At 34.0% G+C, this 14,980-nt stretch overlaps 2 protein-coding genes across 2 annotated transcripts; one reads left to right on the top strand and one right to left on the bottom strand.

The window, feature by feature from the left end:
* Window positions 1-5,663: 5,663 nt before the first annotated feature.
* On the top strand, window positions 5,664-7,501 carry LOC105162163 (uncharacterized). Its single transcript, XM_011080132.3, has one exon. The coding sequence runs from the start codon at window positions 5,928-5,930 to the stop codon at window positions 7,161-7,163; it is 1,236 nt and encodes a 411-aa protein (XP_011078434.2). The 5' UTR covers window positions 5,664-5,927; the 3' UTR covers window positions 7,164-7,501.
* A 2,627-nt stretch (window positions 7,502-10,128) lies between these two features.
* On the bottom strand, window positions 10,129-13,835 carry LOC105162030 (acid phosphatase 1). Its single transcript, XM_011079931.3, has 3 exons — window positions 13,296-13,835; window positions 11,213-11,422; window positions 10,129-10,534 (listed from the first exon to the last, which is right to left on the bottom strand). Exons 1-3 carry the CDS (start codon window positions 13,703-13,705, stop codon window positions 10,357-10,359), a joined length of 798 nt encoding a protein of 265 aa, XP_011078233.1. The 5' UTR covers window positions 13,706-13,835; the 3' UTR covers window positions 10,129-10,356.
* Between the last annotated feature and the right edge of the window lie 1,145 nt (window positions 13,836-14,980).

Raw genomic sequence — 14,980 nt, 5'->3', positions numbered from 1 at the left:
AACCTTTTTCTTCATTTTTATATTAAAAAATAAATAAATTAATATGATACTAATATTTATCAAATAAGAATAAGAATAAGAATTTTTTTTATTAATAAATATATTAGTCAAAATGAATATCTTTCATTTGTTTTATAGTTTAAATAAAATAAAAATTACTAACAATATTTTCAACTAACGATTCGAGTTCAAACATCAGTACCTTTGTGGATACCAAAAACAATTTCAGAGGAAAATTATATAAATGGAAAAGATGCAATTTAGCCCTCCGTAATATTGTAAATGTGCAAATTACCCTCCTTTAAAAAAAATTAGCAACTTACCCCCTGTATTTTTAAAATATAGTAATTTATACCCCTATATTTTTTTTAAATGAAACAATTTATCCCCTTATAAGGGTAAATTGCTTCATTGCATTAAACCCTTATATATATATGATATATATATGGGTATATAGTAAATAAAAATAAAAATTATTTTTTTTGTCTTATACTTTTACTTTTCCGTCCAATTTTAGACGAAACCAAAATTGGATTCCCAGAGAGTTTCATATAGATAGGCAAATTAGAAAGATATTTATTACGGTCCTCATCGGGCAAAAATCAAAGAACTGCACTTTTGACAATGATTTGAATGATGGCCAGGTTGATCTCAAAATTATTGGCTTGGAAGTAGGCTTAGCAATTTGGGTTTTACTTTGATTTTGTTTAACCCCAAATAATAGTATCGATTTACTACTATTTTTAAGCTATGGTCATTTATAGTATAACTAGTTTTTTTTTTTTTTTTGGTAGTAAATTCATTTAGTTATGTATTTATTTATATATAACATATACATCTTGTACATGAACTTATCCTAATTATAAGTGATCCTGAAATTCATAATCTGGCTGCAGAAGCAGTGGTTGAAGATGGCCATCATACTTACTCATGACTCAAGGTAATTTGCACCCAAACAATGATGAAATTCCTCATCAATCATCAATCAAATATCCCAAGTTTGCCATAACACTACACTTTTAGGTTTAAATCAATCCAAAAATGTCTCTGTTGACATTTACTTGTCGATTTTTTTCTTTTTTCACCGCCAAAAATCAGAATATGTTTTTAGAATAATAAATTATTATAAGGGTATTTATAAATAACTCACCAATACAAATTTCATATAGATAAAGAGAATCGAGTTAGGCCACTATTATTTAAATAAAATTGAATGTTTAGTATTTACTTAACAATTGACCTAATTGAAAATACAGTGGCAATTAAAAGGTGGGGTAGACTAATTTGGATTGGTTGAAAATGATGGTGACTCTAAGACAAGATCACATGGATCAAGTTTGGTTGGTTGGAAGTAGATATATTTTCTTTATTTTAATCAAAATATTTAATTTTAAAAAATAAAGTTAATTAATAGTATAGCTTAAATGCAATTTTCGTCTTATATTTTAATCATTTATTTTTTCTAGGACATCAACTAGGTTCTAAAACTTTTTAATTTCCATATTTTTGTTCCTTCAGTTGCTGGAGTTTACAAATATTGTCGAAAAAAAGCATGTGCTGCGCACGGGCTTTTTTTTATTTGGGACTTTTGTTCCTATTTGTCAATTTCTACTTGCATGGAAGCAAATTTTCGGTTCTATCTTCTTTCGCACTTTGACGTTTTTAGTCATTTAACTTTTTAGAATAGCAAATAAGTCATGAAATTTTTAATTTTTCTTGATTTTGGTCCCATTTTTCGTGTATCCTAGAAAAAACAATTTTGTAACTATTTTTCCACTTTCTCTACGTACTTTGTAATATTCTTTTAAGTGCTATTAAGATGATTTTGCATCTTCATTTGTTAATTTGATGCTTCATGGGACATATTAGTTATTCTTAATTTTTATATATGGTAAGAACTCACTACAAAAAGAGATCAACAAATTAAGTGATGAGACTAAAATTTTCATTAATGATATATTAAGTAATAATTTTTATTTTGTTACCGTAGTTATTTAATGGTTATAATAGTGACAATTTCTTCTTTTTTTTTTTTTAAAGAATTATCATTATAAACAATTAGCGATGTACGTATAATGATAAGATAGTGGCGATATAATTATCACTATATTCGTATTGTCACCGTATATGTGTCACTAATTATTTATAGTAACAATTTAATGTAAAATTTTTGTCACTAGTAATTATATTTTAATAAGTCTATAATTAGTGTCAATTAAGATATATTTTTTTACTATTTTAAAATTATCACTTTATATTTAATCAGTTAGATTATTTTTGTTGTAGTGATTTTTTTTCTTTTATTTTTTTATTAGATCAAGATTTCAAACTCAATTAATTTAGAGTTAACTTGTCAAAAGAGCACAAGGCTTAAGGAACAAAATACAACATCGAGCTCAACTGATGAATCAACTTCGGCTCACGCCCACTTACAGCTTTGTGGCGAACCAACCAACTCAGTTATTACGTCAACAACACTTTCTACCTCAAATGACATATCTGTTTGAAGACACGTCAGCATGAAGTAACCCCACCAACTAAAATTCCGGGATAAGGTGGAGCTGGCCCCTAACATGTAACAACTTCCACCTATATAGACAATTCACCTATTGATATGGCAACTTTATTTCCTGCTCGCATAGACGTGGATAATGTATCATAGAGCTCGATCAATCTAATTCTATGAAACTAGATTTTTTTTTCTAGAATTTGGGTACATGGAGATCGTACTCAACCAACTCCTATCACTAGAAGAAAAAAAGGATTATTGGCTACAATTTTAATAACTATGGATTAAAAACCGTTGTAAATACCTTTTATTGAACACGGTTGAATAAAACCGATGCAAAAATATAGGTTTTCCACTAAGAAAAAGTTATTTGTCATGGAAACAATATTTAGCCATAGCAAATATTTTAACTAGCCTCGCGGATACCACGGCCGACAACCGTTGCATGACCATAGTAAATAATTTGCTATAATTATTTTATTTTTAATCATAATAATTAATTATGATTAAATATTGTATTTTTTAACATATTCTCTATATATTTTTGTTTAAGTTCTCGCCAAATTCATTACTAACTTTCCTAGAATATTTTAAAATTTTTAGACGATCATTCAATATTTTATGATACTATTGGACTCCAATAAACATCGCTTTCAAATTCTTTATTTAAATATTTAAGTAATTTTTTTGCCTATTGATATTAATATTACATAGTAAATATGCTAAAGGGCATCCATCAAAAAGTTTCAGAGTACTTTAGTGAAATCATCACAAGCTTCATATATTATAAGCCTCATGATATTCACGCATGAAGACTTTGTGTGCCCCTTTTTCAGCTTTTGTTCTCTGTTTTATTTCCTTAGTTTCTAGTGTGAAGACATGAAAATGAAATGACAAGCTTTATGTACTGCTATGAGTTGGTATTGTGATGTTGTCAACTTAACTAATCATGCAAATACAATATCAAAATTGAGAAATTCTAATTCGAACCCGATTTAATCGAATCTAAATAAATTATATGGCAATTGTAATACACTTGTTGTGTGATGGGTGTGCAGTTCAGAAAAAGTAACCAATCACATAACGAGTATGATATACTTGCTTTGTGATTGATTTGATTCGACTAAATTTGGTTCGAATAAGAATTTTCCATCAAATAGTTCAATTAGATTTTAATATGAATAATAATAGAGTAACCAATAATGCAACAAATTGATGTTGTGATACGGATATGGTTTATAACATATTAACTTGGCAAGAAGAGAAGCCAGTCTATGTAGGTAATTAGACTCTTTATTGGAAGAAAATAAATGTCGGCTTATTAAATATAATTTTTCAAACTATAAAAGGTCCAGTGTAATTACATCGAACTTCATAAGAGAAAGGTGTAATTATTCTTTTACTACATTGTCCATGGGAAGAGCAATTTTAGTCCCATGACAACTTTTCTTTAGATATTTAACAAAAATGGTCACGTGATCGTTAAGTGTATAGAACCCAAAATGTTACTTGTTTAAAGTTATGGGACTAAAAATGAAAATCTTGTAACATATGGGACTAAAAGTGTAAAGGCTATAACTATCACATGCTAAGCACGTGGCATTTTCTGTTAAAATATATAATGAAAATGTGTCATGGGACCAAAAGTGCTAGTTTTTTAGAAGTTACAGGACTAAAAGTAAGAATTCCATAATCAATGGAACCAAAAATAAAAAGGCCCTAAGTTACAGGACGAAAAATGTCACTTCCCCTATTATAAGATATCTAAATTTTACTTTTGATGAAAATAATTTAAACTTTAATTATGTGAATAATTACTAACAAGAGTTCAACATGCCCTCCTTTTGAAATGTGTGCATTTTAAGATGCAAATAACAATACATTATCGCAATAAATATTTATGAATGTAATTTTTTGGTCCCATATAAGATAAATTCACTTTATTTTGGTCTGACATTTTACGATATTTTGATTTTAATTTCTATTTCCACAAAGTGCAGCAAATTTATTATTTTAGTTTTTGATTTATGCGGCTTATGACTCACTCTGTACTCATTTTGTGTGGGGTATTATTTGCTTTAATTTCATATGAGTTTCAGGGTATCTCCCTAGGGAGAGAAATTATTGGGGTTTATAATTTACTCAAGCTCCTCTATATAGCACGGAGTATTGTCCACTCTGATTGTATGCGAGCCTTTTTGTGCCTCGCTATGGAGAGGAGATCTTGAAGCTTATGAGTCAAGCTCTTTCCCAAAATGTGAGATATAGTCCATTATGGTTTTGTAAGAACCTCATGCTGCCTCGCTATGAAAATGAGGTTTTGGAACTTATAAGTTACCTAAAACTCATCATCTGCGATTGATCGATATAGAATGCATATCTACATCACTTTTTATTTGAAAAAGTTAACAAACATAGCACATGACAATGAAAATTTTAAAATTCCTATCTCCACGCCATAAACTAATGTAAATAAGGGATAATTACACTCCCCTTCCTTGAGGTGTGGTGTAATTACACGTAGATCCAATGTGGTTTGAAAAATTACATATAACACCAGTGAGGTTTACTTCCATCTAACAGACAAATTCCCCGTTAGTTAAAGTTTGTTGAATTTGCTGATATTAACAAAAAAAAACTGAATGATAATTAATATTTACCCTTGATTGACTTAAAACTGACTTTCTATTGCAGGTCAGATAATTTTTTTTCGAACTAAACTACCATTATAACAGTGAAGATGTACTTCCTCACAGCTCACATGCATTAACAAGTGAAGATATATATATGAGGGTAAATTGATCATAAAAAGATTTATTTAATCTGCTCTAAATCAGTAATAAGTCAATAGGTGATAAAGAAAAATTCTTTTCTGATTTTTTTGTTAATATCAACAAATTTGGTGAATTTTGACTAACAAAAATTTATTTGTTAGACGAAAGCAAACCTCAGAACTGCTAGATATAATTTTTCAAATCGTAGGAGATTTACGTGAAATTACATCAAACCTTAGGGGAGGAGAGTGTAATTATTCCTATAAATAATTTTCATCCTTGTTACTTAAAAAAAGAAAAAAGAGAAGAAAGAAAAGAAAGCCTACCAAGTAGTAAATAGATAGAAATAAGAAAAGTCATAGAGGTGAGGTCTGTTCTTTTCTTCTAAAAAGAATGTGAAATAGTAATATGATTAGCCATCAATGCTGGGCCAAACCATCCACTCCAATCCGCACACTTTTGTTTCACTTAGTTTAGCACTGTGTGTGTTCCTGCACTCAACCAAGCAAGCTAATCTCTTATATATATACATTAAATTACACTCATTCCACACCGTCCTTGTCTCATCAATGCAGCAACCTAATTTGTACAAGCTTACAAGAAACCCCATCAAATAGGCCGAAGCTTGAATATCACTGCAGAACATGGAGAATAGCTGGCTTCTCGCGTTTTTCCTCCCGATAATTGTCACAAAAGCTGCTCTCATTGTTGGTGGAGGGGGTGTCGGCATTGGAGTTGGCGGCGGCGTTGGTGGCGGTGGTGGAGGTGGAGGTGGTGGGGTGTGGATTGGTGGAGGAATCAATTCTCCGGCAGCCCCTTCTGGTTCACCAGATTCAAAGCTCAGCAATGCATACACTGCTCTCCAGGCCTGGAAATCTGCAATCACGGATGATCCACTCGGCATTACGAGTTCATGGGTTGGCCCAAATGTGTGCTCTTACAAAGGAGTGTTTTGCTCTGATTCCACGGATTTTATGGGAAATCCCACAGGCAAAGTTGTAGCGGCCATAGATCTAAACCATGCCAATTTGAGAGGGAGTCTGGTTAAAGAACTCTCTCTTCTCACTGATCTGTCTCTTCTCCACCTCAACAGCAACAGGTTCAGCGGCACTGTCCCCTCATCTTTCAGAGACCTGTCATCGCTCACTGAACTTGACCTCAGCAACAACCACTTCTCAGGCCCTTTTCCCACCCCAACTCTCTACATTCCAAACCTCCTCTATCTGGACCTCAGATTCAACAGCTTTTCGGGCCGAATTCCTGAGGACCTATTCAACAAGAAACTCGACGCAATCTTCCTCAACAACAACCTGTTTGACGGAGAACTCCCTGAGAACTTAGGCAACTCTCCAGCGTCTGTAATCAACTTGGCCAACAACAAGTTCACCGGGGCAATCCCCTTCAGCCTGAGCTACATGGGCATAAAGGAAATCTTGTTCCTCAACAACCAGCTTACAGGCTGCATACCCGAAGGAGTCGGAATGTGGACAGATTTACAGGTTTTAGATGTCAGTTCCAATTCACTGACAGGCCATCTGCCTGATTCCTTGTCCTGTTTGAGTGACGTCCAAGTTCTCAACTTGGCACACAACAAGTTCTCCGGTATGCTGCCTGATTTAGTCTGCTCGTTGAGGAACCTGGTCAATTTGACAGTTGCGGCCAATTTCTTTTCCGGGTTCAGCCAAGACTGTGAGAAATTGTCTGTGGGATTTGACTTCTCCCTGAACTGCATTCCTGGGAAGGAAATGCAGAGACCTCAGCCGGACTGCTCGGCGGTTCCAGGCGGCGGGCTCAGTTGCCTTAGAATCCCTTCAGCGCAGGCTCTTGTTTGTGGGTCATTATTGGGGGCACAAGCTACCACCAAAACTCCATCTCCATGACCTATCATCGACCACATAGGGGGGGGGGGGGGGGGGGGCGGGCGTAACAGGGACTACAGTTGTGATCAATGTTTTTTGGGGAAACAGGTTAGTGTTGGCTGTCTCTCATTAAAATTAACACAAGTAATGATTATTTATTATTTTCAGCAAATCTGTATGGAGCTGTCTATGGATAAGACATGGCAGGTACTACACTACTCCAAACACACAAACTATTGTTACCTACTATATTTTGTTTCTATTAAGGTAAGATCATGTGGTTCTTTACCCTTAATTAATTCTATTTTCTTCCCTATTCAAAATAGTAATGAATATAAAAAAGAAGTTACATACTGGAAGCTCACTCAACGCAGGTCCTTAATTTAAATTTTTATTATTTTAATTTAATTATATATAAAAACAAAATAAAATTAAATAACTAATCGCAATTCATATTTTCTTAAATAAAATTTAATGATTTTAAATGTGAATTGATATAATATTCTTGATAGAAGATTTTAAGAGACGTCCATTTGGATAAAAATAAGGGTAAATTACATCAATATCTCCTGAAAAAGTTAAAGCTTAATTATATAACCACTTCCTATCTTTTTAAAATTTACAAGTTTATTCCATGAACGGTGTAATGTACCTCAAGTCCTCAGGGAATGTCACAATAAAATTTTGTCTCTGAATAGATAATATACTTATAATTCCAATTACATTCTCAATAGGGTGTATTTGTAACTTTACAGGAGAGGGAAGATGGAGGGCCGAATTTTTATATAATTATATCTAATCTCATGAGGTTCAATTTAAAGTTTTTTATTTATTTATTAATATTTTCACAGGTAATTTGTCGTATTTAGTACTATTTATGGAAAGTATGTTGCTGTGGAGCCACGTGTTAAACCCTTTTAAAATCAGAGTGTTGAATGAAGAAGACAAGGCGAGCGTGCTTAATCATAATTCTTGAACTAAGATTAATGTTGCTTAGGAACTAATGTAATGAATTAATTTAGTGCACATGATTCGAGTGGAAGCTTCTACTCCAAATAAATAAATGAATAAAGGCTAGTGTAGTGTAGTGTAGTAGCAATGATGTATGTACATTGATGGGTTGCAATTTCATTATTACACGTGAATAGAGAGTGGATTTGTCGGGCAATTGTTGGTAAATTATGTCTGAGTTTCTTGAAATTTCATACGATTATAAATATATTTTTATTATTTAAAAAAATTAACGATATTAATATTTGATATTAATATTTTTTTAAGTAATCTTTTTCTAAAAAATTCAAGGACGAGAAAGTGGCTTCCATTGAACCACCCAGCATGCTAAGTTCTGTTAGACCACAAGAAATGTATCAGGCCCACAAACTGTTTTTTTATTTTCTAACCTGGCTCGCCAAAAAATTTAGTCCCATATAACAAACTGAGTCATCATACAATCGAGAAACAATGTTATACGTATGGCTTACGCTTAATGGAATTAATTTGATTAGATTTCAATTAATTACATTATGATCTAATACATTTATTATATAATTAATAATATAATAAGTATATTATATTTATTATGTAATTGATTGAATTTGATTAAATAAATTTAAATTTTAGATGGGGTAATGTCAGGATGTGAAGGACGTCAGTGTCATTGGTTGTAAGGTTTGTGGAATAATTTTTGGGAAACTATTGAGGTGCATTATTTATTGCATCATAATTCAATACAATAAATGGTAATAAATTAAAACGTACAAGTCAGAGAAACCAAAACACGCTATTATTAATGTACGTAGATAAACAACGCTTTCAAATTAGTTATAATTACGCAATATTGGAAACCACCTTTTTCTCTTACATGGCTCCACTTGTAGGTAGGTAGGTATGTATGTGTGTTGCAGATTCCCAAATGAGGCCATGTTTTTGGAACTCTGTGCACATGGCTCCAAAAAGTTGTCCATTGCCCTTTCTTTGTTTTAAAATAATTATAGATATAATTACGTTTAAATTCTCTATAATTTAAGAAATTATATTTAACGTTTTTAAAATTTATTTATATCTAACAAATAAGTTTCTTCATTAGTCAAAATTTATCAAATTTGCTGATATTAATAAAAAAATCAGAAAAAAAATTATATTAACCCCTAATTGACTTATTGTAGATCAAATAAATATTTTTATGACCAAATTACCCTCATATATCTTCATATGTTAATGCATGTGAGGAGGTATACTTCACCTTTATAAAGGTAGTTTAGTCCTAAAAAAAATTATTTAACCTGCAATAAGTCAGTAATTAGTCAATCAAGGGTAAATATCAATTTTAATCAAATGTTTTTTTTGTTAATACGAGAGATTCAGTGAATTTTAACTAATAGATAGACTTATTTATTAGACGGAAGCAAACCTCATTGGCGATAGACTTAATTTTCCAAACTATAGGGGGTCTATATGTAATTACACAAAATCTCAGTAAAGAGGAGCGTAATTATCGCTTATAATAACTAATCCTCATTGTACATGGTCTTTACGTGTATATAAAAAAATTATAATGTAAAATGAAAAATATAAAAAAATAATCATGATGTGGGAAGAAAAAGAAAACCTGGTGCAAGAAGATGAAAAAAAAAAGTGGGGTGAAACAAGTAAAAGACTAAATTATAATTATGAATTTATTAAAAATATAAAAATTTATGAGAAAAAGAAACGTGGAACAACAGTTGAGAGGAAAAAAATTGTAATTGTAAGATTATTAAAAAAACATTAGAATTACTATTCTAGTAATTTTTTGAAGGAAAAGAATAATTTTGAGTATTTAGAAGTTGGTACACCAAAAAAATTTAATTTATAATAGTATAGATTCAGGGATTTTTTTTTTTTTTTGGTTTGTTTTTTTATCTATTAGTATTTTTACAGGAGAATTTGTTGCATTTAATCCAAATGTCTATAATCACAGTCAAATTTGATGATATGGTAGCAAATCTGTCCACAATTGTTACTTCATATGCAGATGAGAGTAGAGCTGCTAAATTTGTGACCTTTCCTGACTTGTAATTACAATCCTGGGTCAAGTCAAGAAAATGCCACGAATGTTGAGGAAAACAAAATAAAATCTGGAAATATTTTGCATAATCAGTGGCTCATGCTGTTAGCACACACTGAGCAAACAAATCAGAATTGCCAATCAAGAAACTGCAACTCTTTTCTCCAACTAAGCAATGTAATACAAGGGGTTGGGTAGTTTGAAAGATCGTTGGGCGACTGCAAATCCCATCAAGTCACTCCACTGATCGCCAGAGTTCCCACGAATTATGTAACCATCATCTTCTATTTCCTTTCTCTTCTCGGATTTGTAGATGGAGGCTGGCTTCCCTTGATCAGCGTCACCTCTATTTCAAGCATAGAAATCAGTGGTTAGCAGCTCACATAGTTGAATTTAGTGACATAGTAAATAAGGTCACTGGCTGGTGTACTAGTTGTATGAAAAAATAAGGCTGCATTTGGATGGAATGTTCCAGGAAGGCTTCTTAATGACCCCATGTTAGAAAAATTTAAACCATCAAAATTCCAACAAAGCTATAGTTCAAAATGACAGTTGAAGGTTTTGAAATCCTTAATAATATGAATTACCTAAGGCAATATTTGAATTGATGGTTCGAAATCATGGACTGTAAATCCCTATTAAATAAGTCGGATTTGTTTGGATAATTCTATATTCAAAGAATTTCAAATTTTTCAACTCTAAATTTGTGCTATACTTTCTGAATAGTGATGGATTTCAAATTCTTGTAATATAGAATAATTTGAAATCCTTTCTCTAAATCCTTTTCTCAAATGCAAACCCATCAATCTAAATGTAGTCTAAACAAATCCAAAGATTTATTTACAGGGATTTAAAATTCCTAATCCCCACTCCAGCAATCCAAATGCAATATAAGGTTTTAGTAGAATTCTGCATAAGTGCACATATAGATGTTGCTCTGTTCTCATAGCAACAAACATAAAAATTAGGTGCAGAAAAACTCACAAAACCATTGGTATTTCCAAATGGTTATTAGCTTATTTACCTCAAGATAAGCCTTTCCCAGTTGCTGTATCCAGCATACTGCAGATTGCGTACAGTAGCGTTCCTCTGGAATTCACTCCGACCAGTCAACAAAAATATTGTAAATCCACACTCCTGAAGGTTCTTGTACAATCTCAAACTTGCCAATAAAGCAGGAGCCTCAGCCACGTTCACCCAGTTATCGAAAGAAGGTTCATCAAATATCTCCGATCTATGCCCAAAAGAAAGAAGCAAGTTTAAGTTGTAAGAGGCTAAAAACACATTGGTTGCAACAAAGGAGAAATCCTAAAATGTTAGAAAAATCGATTATAAGCAAGCAATTCAGTCATGAGTGTTATAGTATTGATCACCAAAACAAGCTATCGCATATCATAGGCTTAGCAACTACATTTATGTTTGGATTTGCAAACACCATGTTCAGCAGTTTTTGCATTTTAGGCAGTACAAATTCTGGACAAGGAGAATGAGCCTCATAGCACTTCAAACGTCAATGAATTAGAGATTCATGGTTTTGATTGGACAATGGATTGAACCAAAGGCAATCCTGGGAGGAGGGAATATGAATGAGAAAATACCAAAATCAAGTAGTATCATCCACTGGAATTCCAATTTCCATCTCAATCTCACTTTCCATGACTGTTGTCTCTCTAACATCTCTTACAGGCCTTATTGCATAACTCTGGTATACTCTATTTAAGTACCAGGAGGAGCAACTCTGGATTTACCTGATGCTACATTGACCAGGGATTTTCATATTGTTATGTCGGTAGCCAAGCACAGAGCCAAATTATGATCACACAATGTACAAATAAAATAGTATCACTTTCTGGGAGTGCTTACATACGCACTGTAAGGTACAAATTCATGCCTTTGTTTGCAACCATAGATTTACATTCGGTTCCCGTTTTCTCTTCTGTGTTAACTTCAACACATAGTAAGGAACAATTTATAACCTTTCGTCTCCTTCGCCCATAGCACCAACAGCTATATACAGATATGTGCATTTTAACTTTCCAAAGTCCCTCTCTTCTATGTTTGTGTACTATGTAGCGAGTGAGGATCAATCTCTTTAGCAAGTAATCACCAACATGAAAAATCCCCCTACCCTTCTGATTCTCCAATTACGATCATCCACTCCAACTAAAACTCAGATTTTCTCCCCCAGTGCTGTTATAGAAACGGTATTTGTGGTTATGATGGTGACATTCATAATAACAACTGATAAGAAGACACTAAAAAACCTGTGGAGGTAACATTGGAGAGTGCAAATAAAACGATTTTCTGAACTACAAAATATTCAGCTGATTTTTAGAAGTACTCCTAAAATGAGTAACAGATACGAGGCGCATAGTTAGTGCAGCTTTATTTTGGTCATGGAAGTAGCAGGTTCAGGGACAACTCAACTGGGCAGCAACAACTGATCAAACTATGGGTGATACAGGATGGAGATACTATACTCTATTGATAATAGTTAAAGCAATAACCTCTCCCACTGACTATCGTTATTCTGTTGATCTGGTTTACATGGCACCACGTTCTTATACACATCAATGGAGCTTATACTAATCCTTCCTTGTCTGGTTGGAGTAGCATCATGAATAATCCGGTCTACGTTTGAGTTCACTATCTCACTCATCTTAGTTTTCGCCTTCATGTGAAAGACTACAGTCTGTTTTAAGCCTAAATAGCTAGCAGTACTCTAAATTGATCAACCTCATTAATTGAGGATCAAGGCGTTAAGTGAAGATTGGGCCTGTTTGAAACCAACACATGATATAATGCAATTGACATATAGAAATAGAAGTAGCAACATAGTCAAAGTTGCCAATCTTGATTCCATTTTCATGACAGCAATTTACTGGTTCTAGACAACGGAGTGAGATTTATCCAATTCTGAATTCCAATCTTGATTCCATTTTTAGACAACTACTAATTATGTAAACAACTACTAATTATGTAGACAACACCTATTTAAAATGAGCAGTCAATATGACAACGCATTGAAATAACTCAATTTCTACAAATAAATCAATTCCCAATGAAACAATCAGCGAAAAACCAAAACGGAGCGACAAGTTCCCTACCCGAATCCATGGGCGGCGTAGTACGGAACGTTCGAGAGCAATGTCTCATCAATGTCAAAGACCCACGCGTCCTTTCCATTGCCTGAAACTCCCACCGCTTTGGCGTGCTCCAGCGCGTTGTCCGCAACTGCCTCCGACTCCGACCGGTACCTTTCGCCGGTGATGTAGTCCTTCACGAAATCCACACACCTCCTCGGAATCCGGGTCCAGATGCCGGCATCATTCGTCTCCACCGTGAATCTCCAGCTCTCGCAGTACAAGTCCAAGCTTCTCCGGCTCCCGGACACTCCATCGTTGGCCAAAAGGGTCCCCGTTTCCGGCGTGATTTGGATTATTGATGGGGAAGATGAAGTGGGCTCAACGGAGACGATTATGAGGAGTAAAACGACGCCCCATTGAGTGAAGGCCATGCCGGAAAAGCGGACGAAAAGAGTTGCTTGTTCCACGAAATGCTTTTCCGAGTTTTCAGGTGGAGAAGATGGAAGAATTTTGGCTTGGTGATGCAATAATTGTGAGTTAATTGTTTTCGCCAAAATGGTGGAGATAATGAGGTCATGAATTAGTCATAAATGTAGTCCACAAAATGATAAAATCAAATATTTTACTCAGTTTTTTAATATAATAAATTCAATTAATTTTAATTGATAAAAAACCTATTTTGATTAATGAAAGACCTATTTATTCCAAAAAATGTGGCTGGATTTTGATTTTATTGAGAATAAAATAATCAATTTTAGTTTATAAAATTGTTAAATTAATCAAGTTTTTCTTTGCTTTCGAATCTAGAATGCCTCTAACCCCTAAACTGCCTCTTGCAGGTAGAGAACCCATGCAAGTAGTAGGGACCAACTTTGTGACTAGCTCCATCCTGAAGCCGGAGACTTCTTGTAAACTATCAATCAGCTCTCCAAGAAGGACTCCATGTAGGCCTTCACTTGCTTTGTGTCAGGAAACCACAGATGCGTCGCCTCTGTAGCCTCACGAATGACTACCTCTTGCTCCTTGTAGAAGGTCAACATCTGCTTGTTTTGGAGCTTCAGCTCTTTCTCCACCTGACGAAAGCTTTGTGGCGGCCTCCTCCTTAGCATTCCTTTCCCAGGCTAGTTCATATTTTAAGCATGCGACATGGTTGTCCAACCCCTTTTATGTTTTTTTAGGAGAGGAGGCGGATGAGAGTCAGTCAAATGATTTGAAAATATTTACCCAAGAAAGATGGCTTGCCAAGTGCCCTGTTAACTCTTGAAAGGAGGAGGAAGATAAGTGTTGCCTGTCCACTGGCAATATCGTACCTCGAAAAAGATCTCGAGGAAGAGAAAATTCTCCTCCCACTCTCACATTAGAGAGCTAGTCGTGTACACATCCCAGTCACAGAGATATCGCAAAGGTAGGAAGGGGAGTTCCCTGTATCCCTTAGAAAAGGAAGGGTAATACAAGTGCAGCGTGTAGCATAATGGTGATAGGTTGCCTGGTGATCCATCTGGCCCTCTTAGAGGCCCCTATGCAGAATCTTCCCCTTTGAATCACTGGACGTAGGGTACCATAAGAAGCCTGAGTCGAAGGGGCAGGAAAAATCTGGCACTTGCTGAGGTTCCCCTTCACACTCTCCCAAACCGCTGTAGAAAAGCTAAAAAATATAGATAAAGATAGATAGACATAAACTACAGTATAGATTCAATGTGGTATAG

The sequence above is a fragment of the Sesamum indicum genome, linkage group LG5, assembly GCF_026168435.1.
Source record: "Sesamum indicum cultivar Baizhima isolate 11 linkage group LG5, ASM2616843v1, whole genome shotgun sequence".
NCBI classification, from domain to species: domain Eukaryota; kingdom Viridiplantae; phylum Streptophyta; class Magnoliopsida; order Lamiales; family Pedaliaceae; genus Sesamum; species Sesamum indicum.
This window is presented reverse-complemented; position numbering and strand designations above follow the sequence as displayed.

What these genes read in the sequence shown, in the direction of transcription:
- LOC105162163 (XM_011080132.3), top strand. Translation starts at nt 5,928, where the DNA reads ATGGAGAATAGCTGGCTTCTCGCGTTTTTCCTCCCGATAATTGTCACA.
- LOC105162030 (XM_011079931.3), bottom strand. Translation starts at nt 13,705, where the DNA reads ATGGCCTTCACTCAATGGGGCGTCGTTTTACTCCTCATAATCGTCTCC. An exon ending in TACGCCGCCCATGGATTCGG is followed by an intron (nt 11,423 to 13,295) that starts GTAGGGAACTTG and finishes TTTTGGGCATAG; the next exon opens with ATCGGAGATATTTGATGAAC. An exon ending in TGGGAAAGGCTTATCTTGAG is followed by an intron (nt 10,535 to 11,212) that starts GTAAATAAGCTA and finishes TGCTTGAAATAG; the next exon opens with AGGTGACGCTGATCAAGGGA.